At 48.4% G+C, this 10,132-nt stretch overlaps 1 protein-coding gene across 1 annotated transcript; it reads left to right on the top strand.

The window, feature by feature from the left end:
- The first annotated feature begins 4,861 nt into the window (after positions 1-4,861).
- On the top strand, positions 4,862-9,677 carry klhdc7a (kelch domain containing 7A). Its single transcript, XM_072478414.1, has one exon. It carries the CDS (start codon positions 4,979-4,981, stop codon positions 7,853-7,855), a length of 2,877 nt encoding a protein of 958 aa, XP_072334515.1. The 5' UTR covers positions 4,862-4,978; the 3' UTR covers positions 7,856-9,677.
- Positions 9,678-10,132: the final 455 nt, after the last annotated feature.

The raw sequence follows: 10,132 nt of genomic DNA, 5'->3' as shown, positions 1-10,132 counted from the left end.
AAGGTTGTGAATTGGGCGACAATGGGAGCTTTTAAAACTGGGATATGTTTGTGTTAGTTTTGGTATCAAGGAATTATGGACTTACGGTAGGTAAATAATATTGAGGAACTGATCAGCCATACTCTAATGGTAGAACAGGAGTGAGGGGCTGAATGGCCTATTCCTGTTTATGTGTTGTAATCTCTTACATTTCTTAATAAGGTGGATTTTTCTGTAGTTCCACTCAAATAAGCCATCTTACCATGCTCAACAACCAGAAAGTCGATTGTTGCACACAAAGGGTGCAATTTAATGGCCACAGTATGCCAGAAAAGCAGCTCACAGCGTGGCCAATAAAAGACGGGAGATCTAACGTGATCCCGCGAGACGTTGCGATGTGAATCTTGCCCATTTTGGGTGGAATCACTTTTAGCAAATCTGCATATTAAAGTGAGACAGCTAGTCTCACTTTAATGTGCAGATTCCAGAGTTACCCGAGGCGTGGGATCAATCTCCCTTGCCTTGGAGACCTCGGGCGAGCGCTGTTCAGCACTGGTCTCCACTGCTGTTGGCCACCTCCAAGCCGGTCATCCTGGGTGGTGACTTCAACTGCATCATCGATGCGGCTGGACGATCCAGCAAAGCCGACAGCAAACTAGACGCTATGTCCAGACTCCTGATGGAAACGGTAAAAGACGCCAAGCTGCTCGACGTCTGCAGCAACCCTGCAGACGGCGCGCAGCGTAGATACACATGGTCACGGCCAGACGGGTCCGTCCGCTCCAGGATAGACTTCTTTTTTGTGTCCCGAGCTTTCACGGTCAGGTCCACCGACGTAACGCCGGTGTTCTTCTCTGACCACTGCCTCCTACTGGCCGACTGCCACCTGCAGGAAGACCAGGGGGTAGGCAGGGGGACATGGAAGCTAACTGTAAAACTGCTGACCCCTGACAACATCGAGGAACTCAGGAGGGATTACAAAGGTTGGAGAACCGTGAAACCCCTCTTTGAGGCCCCACATCTCTGGTGGGAAGCAATCAAGGGGAATATCAAGAGGTTTTTCATCCTCAAGGGCGTTCAAAAGGTGAGAGAGAGACGAGGGGTCATGCCCAGGCTCCAGAAAAGCATGCAAAATTTGCTCCAGCTGCAGTCGATGGGGGTGGATGTCAAGGAGGATCTCCAAGAGGTGAAGAGCCAGCAAGCCTCGCTCTACACCTCGGAGGCCTCCACGGTTATCTTCCGTTCCAGAGTCCGCTCCGTGGAGCAGGACGAAAAGTGCTCACGCTTCTTCTTCCAAAAGGTGCACAAGAGACCTCTGTGATCAGCAGCCTGAAGGAAGAAGATGGCTCTGAAAAGTCATCGCAGTCTGACATCCTGAGGATCAGCCAATCCTTTTATGCCGGACTGTATGACCTGAAGCCAACAGATAGCACTGTTTCCCAGACTTTCCTGTCGACTATCACGGAGGTCATAGGCGACAGCGAGCTGGAAAACCTGGACAAACCACTAACTCTGGACGAGCTGACAAAGGCCGTCAAGTCCTTCGAGACGAGTAAAACTCCCGGAAGCGACGGCTTACCGGTTGAGTTGTATTCGGCTCTGTGGGACTGGATGGGCCCAGACCTGCTGGAAGTGTACGAGAGTATGCTTCTGGAAGGCAGCATATCAGAGTCCATGAGGAAAGGCATCATCACCCTCATCTACAAGCAGAAGGGGGAAAGGGAAGAAATTCGAAATTGGCGACCCATTTCACTGTTGAATGTGGACTACAAAATTCTAGCCAAGGTCATCGCCAATCGGGTCAGGTCTGCTCTGGAGTCGGTGATCCACCCTGACCAGACCTGTGCTGTACCCGGCAGGAAGATCTCTGATAGCCTCGCGCTACTCAGGGACACGATCGCCTACGTGCAGGACAGGGGGGTGGACACTTGCCTCATCAGCCTTGACCAGGAGAAGGCTTTTGACAGAATATCGCACACCTACATGATGGATGTGCTCTCCAAAATAGGGTTTGGGGAGGGAATTCGCAATTGGATCAAACTGCTCTACACAAACAACTATAGCGCAGTCTCAATCAATGGGTGGGAATCAGAAAAGTTCCAGATCAAATCTGGAGTCAGGCAGGGCTGCCCTCTCTCCCCTGCCCTTTTTGTGTGCTGCATAGAACCTTTTGCCGAGTCCATCAGGAGGGATCCGGGCATAAGAGGAGTGACGATCCCAGGCAGTGGAGGCATGCAAGTCAAGGCCTCCCTGTACATGGACGACGTTGCCGTCTTCTGCTCGGATCCTGCGTCTGTGCGCAGGCTCTTGACCACCTGCGACCAGTTTGAACTGGCCTCGGGAGCCAAGGTAAACCGTGGCAAGAGCGAGGCCATGTTCTTTGGGAACTGGGCCGACCGGTCCTTTGTCCCCTTCACTGTCAGGTCAGATTACCTGAAGGTGCTGGGGATATGGTTCGGAGCTGCTGGGGCGTGCACCAAAAACTGGGAGGAGCGCATAGGAAAGGTAAGACAGAAACTGGGCTGGTGGGAGCAACGCTCCTTCTCCATTGCGGGCAAAACCCTGGTCATCAGGTGTGAGGTACTCTCGGTGTTACTGTACGTGGCGCAGGTCTGGCCCATAACCCGACCCTACGCCACAGCAGTCACCCGGGCCATCTTCAAATTTATCTGGCGATCCAAGATGGACCGTGTCCGAAGGGACACCATGTACAAACCTCTGGAGAAGGGAGGGCGGAACGTACCCAACGCCTCCCTCATCCTGTTGGCCACCTTTGTGTCCAGCTGCGTCAAGCTGTGCGTGGACCCCCAGTATGCAAACACCAAGTGTCACTACATACTGAGGTTCTACCTGTCCCCGGTGTTACGAAGGATGGGCCTGGCCTCATTGCCGCGGAACGCTCCAAGTAGTTGGACCGTACCGTACCACCTGTCCTTCGTGGAAAAGTTTTTGAAGAAAAACACCTTTGACCACAAGGCAATGAAGCAGTGGTCAGCACGTAATGTCCTCGAGGCCCTCAGGGAAAAGGAGACCGTGGAGGACGTTGGATGGTTCCCTGAGCAGACCGCCAGAGTCATCTGGCAGAACGCCTCATCACCAGAACTTTCAAACAAGCACCAAGACCTAGCTTGGCTGGTGGTGAGAAGGGCCCTCCCTGTCAGATTCTTCATGCACACCCGAAGGCTCTGTGCCAATGCACGCTGCCCTCGGAGTGGCTGTGGGGGAAATGAGACGGTCACACACCTCCTTGTGGAATGTGCCTTTGCAAAGAAGGTCTGGAGAGAGATGCAGTGGTATTTGTCAAGGTTTATCCCAAACAGATCTGTGACACAGGACTCTGTGCTCTACGGACTGTTTCCAGGGACACACACCGAGACAAATATCAACTGCTGCTGGAAGGTCATCAACTCGGTAAAAGACGCTCTTTGGTCTGCCCGAAACTTGCTGATCTTCCAGTGCAAAGAATTGTCCTCGACCGAGTGTTGCAGACTGGCACATTCCAAGGTCCAGGACTACGTGCTGAGGGACGCACTCCAGCTTGGGGCAGCTGCCGCCAAGGCGCAATGGGGAAAGACCACTGTGTAAAGTCTTTCCAGCAAATGTACACCGAGGGGCGGGTAACAGTGTAAAGCCCCTCGGTCTGGGCAACCAACACTCCAATGTACAAAAACAAACATGGCACTGTAAATATTTAAGAAGGAATTGTAATGTAAAGAGTGATATGTGTATGACAATATCAAAATTGAATGAAAGAAAGTCAAGGCAACATGTAACCCTGCCGGAAATGTACAGTCAAGACAATTTGAAATGTTTCTGCAATGCTCATGATAACATTTTATGAATAAAGTATATTTTTTTGAAAAAAAAACTGGTCTCAATAAAGGGGGACCGGATGGAACAGCAGGTGTGGGGTTCTCCCAGGGAATCGGAGGCCCCCAGGTGCATGCACTTTGAGCAGGGTGGCACCATGGCACTGCTGGTGCCCAGGTGCTGCCAGCCAGCAGGGGCACAACCAGGATGGTGCTGCCAAGCTGGCATTTTTTGTGTGGGTGCGATCGGGGGGGAGGCCCTGCACGGGTATTAGGGAGGGTGTGTGTTGGGGGGGGGTGTTGGGCGTTGACCCTCCCATAGAGCATTGGGGCTTGGGGGGGTCTAGGAGATTTGGATGCCATTTTAAAATGGTGTCCCAATCTCACTCCACTGAGGAGTTCTGGTGAGTGGAGCTCCTCAATGTACAAAATGGGGCTATGTGCAGCTTCGGCCGTCCATTCCCGTTGAGGCCTCTTATCAAACACGAGTTGCGTTTTATAGCCTTGTGTTTCTCACGCTGCGAGTGCCGAGAAATACGCGGCTAAATTCGCTCGCTATGGGACTTTGTTCTCATTCAGTTAAATCGTGTCCAGAGTGATCTATTCCCTGCTCCATGCAGGTAAGCAAGAAGTGCTTGAAGAGTAAACACCTGCAAAGGAACTGGCTTGAAATAAATGACTTTTTTCTCATCTCACAGGTATATCGGCATATCGAGTTTCCTATTCACAAAGATATCTAAATAAAGATATACTACGTGCATCACCCAGATCTCTCTCATTCCTTCCATAGTAGGTCAGTGGTGCTCTCGTAACCTGTCCGCCCCCCCCCCCCCACCCCATTATATTACAGTCAACATGTTCATTGTTTCATTGGAACTTTTCATTTTGACACAGCTAACAGGCAGCACGGACTCAAGAATTCCAAGAATTTGTTCCTGCAAGTTATTAATCAACAAAACTCCTCCTTGCTGTATGAATTTAGCAGAGTAGAGACAGACCGGGGCATACAGTGTCAGGTTTCTCCTATCACCTATAACAGGTGAAGGTCACCTTCCCAATAGCACGCACATAAGGTGAGCTGGTTTGCGGCGGCCTGTCATTTGATAGCAGACCTGTTTGCGAAGGAGTCAGTTTGCAACAGGTATCAATGATTAAGTAGTTTACTGTGCCTTGGGACATGACCGCTCACAATGGAGTTTGCAGGGAAAGCCATTGTGTCGGCTGCTTTCGTGGTCACCTTGACTTTAATATACAGGTACTATAAGCTGCGAGCTGTCAATGCCGCTCAAAGTCGAGTTCCGGAAAATCCAGACATTCGAGAGTCTGGAGAAAAGGACAACAAGGATACAGGGCAAGAAATCCTGCCTTTGTTGAGCTCGCAAACGGTGAACAAGGAGGAAAATATTGATAACGCAACGGGGCACATTGATGCCAATCAGTTCTCCAACAAGCCGAACTTGAAATCGCAGTCAATGGATAAGACAGCTGATGACGGTGACAAGGAAACAGAGAGTCTCCAGACCGCAGATGAGCTAAACAACGGACGAGGGGTAGCCAAAAGCAACCGGCAAAAGGCAAAGGTTAGACGACTCGGTGTCTCCAAGCCAGTGAGGAACCGCCTGGCCGTGAAAGGGCTGGCACAGCCGCAAGTTAAAGCTCCTTCTCTAAACACCACGACAGCTTCAATTAATGGTGAGTGCGCTATCATAAGCATTCAAGCTGAGGAATGTGATAAACTGGATCTCAACAATAAAAGCTCTGAGTCAGCGGGCGTCTACAGAAAAAGCTGTGAAAACATTGTAATAGTCGCAAAGCAGGATTGCTCGAACAATGTCAGTTCTCAAACATATTTTGAGCAAGAATTAGATATCTGCAGCAATGGGGAGTCTCAGCTGGGTCAGAATAATTGTTCCTTTGATGTCCTGAGTGCTGCCGATGGCAAAAAAAATATATGTTTGTCTGCAATTTTTACTGAGACCCCCCAAGATCATCTCGTTTCACCTGCTTTGAATGCAATTAAATGTGCTCAGGATAAACTTGTGGAAAAGCAGCCAACTGAACTCACAGAAAATGAGATGCTTGAGGGTCTGATCAACAGGCAGGACAGAGCAGGAAGTCCTGGAGAACATGAGGATATCACCAGTGCATGTAAGATATACCCGGAAATCAAAATTCCAAGACCTAATACTCCATCTGTTCAATCTACATTTCAAGTCAAACATGAAAAGGCCAAAGCTGGCAATGAATCTGAAGGTGAGCTAAATGTTTTACAGTTACGTGCGGAAGCGGATCTATCTGATCACAAGATCATTTCGACTTCAGAAATGGCATCTGAGGGGAAAGAAGATAGGGACCAAAGTGACACCTGTTCTACTACTCAAATTACAAAAGATCTGGCTTCTTCTGCTATAGACAGCTTCAAAATCCCAGCTTTCCAGTGCCAGGTGAGAGACCAGCCAAATACGTATTGTTCCTTGAGTTCAGGTCAGGGCACTATAGTGCCCTCTCAGAGCATGACTGTCAAAACAAAAGTAGTCGAGTCCCCTGTACCCGACTCAAATCCTTCTGAACATCCAAAGACTTCCAATATTTATTCTGAGGCACCTCCTTATCCAACCAAGTCTGCCATCCAAACTACAATAGACGAAAGAACAGTCCTCAGAAAAGACAGTATTTCAGCAATTGCGGAGACCCCAGCATTTTTAATTGACTTCCACTCAGAGACCAGGGAGTTCTTTGAGAGAGGTCACTCTAGTCAACTGAACTCCAGAACTCCTTCTGTTGATGACCTTAGCTCCAGTTCTTTGGGCTCTCTGGTAGATTCATTATATTTGACCCAACCAGACCTCAGCAAGGCAACACCAGTAGAAGTTGTTGCCAGAGCCAATTTTATTCAGATCCCTTTGAACAATCAATCGACTGTTGAAGTCATGAAGTGCCGGTTGGATTTGGGGAATTGTTATGAGATCCTATGTGTTGCGAAGAAACACAATTTAAAGGACCTGCAAGATGCTGCTTATCAAGTCATGAGTGATAATTACTTACAGGTTTTGAAGAACCCGAACATTTATGGTCAACTAAAAGCAGACGAGAGAGAGCTGATCCTAACGAGAAGGATGTACGGTAGAACATACTTCATGGCAGCTGATGTGGATGTTCAAGAGAATGTCTGGGCTAAGACAACAGTACAACCCAACACAGAAGGTCAATCCACTACCAGGCCACAGAAACCTTCTCAAACCAATCATAAGGTTTATTATTACAAGGAAGAGAATGATTCTTGGTATCCGTTGGTCAACATGACGGTTGAATCAATCTCCAAAGATTGTGCCATGTGCACCATGTTTAATTACCTGTTCGTTGTGGCTGGTTGTCAGGGCATTGGCAAGAAAACCAAACTTTCCAATAAAGTATTCTGCTACAATCCAGTTACTAACATTTGGAGTGAAATAATGGCACTCAACCAGGCCAGGCCCAACTGTAAGCTTGTCGCTTTGGATGGGTATCTCTATGCGATTGGAGGAGAGTGTCTCTCCACAGTAGAGAGGTATGATCCCAGAATAGACAAGTGGACCTTCACTGCACCTCTACCGCAAGGAACCTTTACTATAACGCACAAAGCTACAGTGTGCAATGGGGATATTTACCTGACCAGGGGTACCTTCTACCATCAGCTTCTCAAATACAATGCCAGGGAGGACACATGGAATGTTTGCGCCATGATGAGCAGGAAGGACAAGACCACCGACATAGCGGCGGTCAAAAATTTTATCTACAGATTTGAGATTAACCGGCACTTTGGTATCAGTGTGTACCGGTATCACATAATCACCAAAGTTGGTGAAGAATGTGCCACCAAAAGGCTCTGTAACCTGGCACCATTTCAATGTGTTGTCATGGATGATACTATTTACTGCATAAATAAGCAGTTCCTGATGCAATTTGTAGCTCACGAAGTATCACCTTGTTTTCGAGCAGATTACACTGCCCTTCCCCGAGCCAAGGGGGTCCTCTTTCCCTTCATACTCACACTGCCAGAAAGAGATTCATTACAGACTCGAGTGTAATGTTTAAGATGCCTGTTGAAAATCCTCACTTGATGTGAAAATAGTCTCTAAAACCGTTTGATATTGTTTTATGTTGGTGTACTCATAACACTTTCTCTCCTCCTGTCCAAGGGATGTTTGCCTTCAGGGGACGTCTCTATCAGCCTGTCAGATGGAGCTATTCAAGCTGTGGATCTCTCCCCAATGCCTTTCAAAGTCCCTCAGTAAATCACTACTAGGAAGACTAGTTTTAACAAAGTTAGCAAGGCACGTCCCCAACCTACTCCCACCACCCTGGGAGCTGGGCACAATTTTATGGAGAAATCTACATCAACAGTCAATGTTCACAATGCTGGGTGCCACTGATGTTTGAGAAGAGTACAAGAGAATTGGTGATGAGGCCTACCCATATAGCTCAGTGAGTGAAAAGAGTGAGGAGCTAAGCGATGTGTTCAAGGAGGATTGACCCTCAGTAGAGTTGCTAGCTCCAGTGGGACGAGCATGTCCACTCACGGTGCAGAGCAATCATGAGCTGTAATGTATTTCTCTGGTCAAGCAGCCCTTGGTTGCCGACTGTCCAGGCTTATACAGCCATGTTGATGTGATATCAGAGATGCCATATCCATGGCCGCATATCTCAAAGAATGTTTCCGGAAGACAAGCAGAATATAGGTTGAAGGTGCAGGCTGCTTTGTTTAATGTCGACCATTGACTCCTCGGTGGGGAGAAGGAGAAACACGTGACAAAGATCATCTTGCCGCCTAACAAACATGCTCCTTATGTCGAAGTACAAACTACTCCAAGGCTGAATGAAATAAGAGAGACAGAGATAGGGAAACATAATTTAAATCATTTTAAAAAGCTTTGCAAAGTGCCCTTCAACGTTAATGTTAAGTATTGCTAATGGTTCTTCTCAGGGACTCATTATGTCAAAATTTCATTTCCGGGCTTTATTGCTCTGGGAATAGGTGGGGGGGGGTTATTGCTGGTTCGCTCAGTTTGGCTAGACAGCTAGTGTGTGAGCAGATTAATGCCAACAGCACATGGTTTGATTTCTCCATTCCAGTCGAGGTAGATTGGGGCCCACCTCCTCCTCACCCCGCCTGCGGTAAAAAATATATAATTTTGCTGTTGTTCGGGGAATAATCACCATGACCCTGTCTGCAGGCAGAGAACTGGAGATGTGTTTTAAATAAGGTTTTGTAGGCTTCCACTAATGTTTGGGAAGAATAAAAGAGAACTGATGATGTAGTCTATCGCTACTGGCTCAGTGGATGAAAGGAGTAGGTTGTTCAGTGATTCAAGCTAATGCCTCAGTGTCTGAATCCTACATACAATGCTTTAGTGTGTGGGGGTAATTTTAGACTGTGTTCCCAGTGCTCAGCTTCTCCAACCAGAGTACAAACCTGGGAACAGTGCCTTTCTTCCACGCTTGGACTGCAATATCAAGAATCCGCATGCGAATCCCCCACAATTGTTCCACCATTTTGGCCGGACACTTGCAGGGAGCCTCTGTGAATGCTCAGAGTCCCAGTTGTCCTGCTCGCAGTCCCCTACTTTCTGCCTGTGAGTATGTGGTAGGACCATGAAACAGTCGACCTTCCTTCCATCAAAATGGCAGAAGTGGAGGTGTTCGCTGATGATTGCTAAATGTTCAGCACCATTCATGACTCCTCAGAGACTGAAGCGGTCCATGTCCAAATGCAGAAAAGCATGGACAACAGCCAGGTTTGGGCTGACGAGTGGCAAGTAACATTCACACCACACAAGTGCCGGGGAATGAGCGGCACGGTAGCACAGTGGTTAGCACAGTTGCTTCACAATTCCAGGGTCCCAGGTTCGATTCCCGGCTTGGGTCACTGTCTGTGCGGAGTCTGCACTTTCTCCTGTGTCTGCATGGGTTTCCCCCGGGTGCTCCAGTTTCCTCCCACAATCCAAAGATGTACAGGTCAGGTGGATTGGCCATGCTAAATTGCCCTTCGTGTCCAAAAAGGTTGGCTGGGTTACGGGGATAGGGTGGAGGTGAGGGCTTGGGTAGGCTGCTCTTTCCAAAGGCCGGTGCAGACTCGATGGGTTGAATGGCCTCCTTCTGCACTGTAGATTCTATGATTTGATCTATCTACAACAAGGGAGAATCCAACCATCGCCCCTTTGAGATTCAATGGCGTCACCACCGCTGAATCCCCTCTATTAACATCCTGGGGGTTATCTTCAGTAGATTTAGATTTAGAATTTCCAGTGCAGCAGGAGGCCATTCGGCCCATCGAGTCTGCACCGGCTCTTGGAAAGAGCACCCTA

This window comes from Scyliorhinus torazame, chromosome 16 (genome assembly GCF_047496885.1).
Source record: "Scyliorhinus torazame isolate Kashiwa2021f chromosome 16, sScyTor2.1, whole genome shotgun sequence".
Lineage (NCBI taxonomy): Eukaryota > Metazoa > Chordata > Chondrichthyes > Carcharhiniformes > Scyliorhinidae > Scyliorhinus > Scyliorhinus torazame.
Note: the sequence above shows the minus strand (reverse complement) of the source record. Positions and strands in the feature narration are given on the sequence as shown.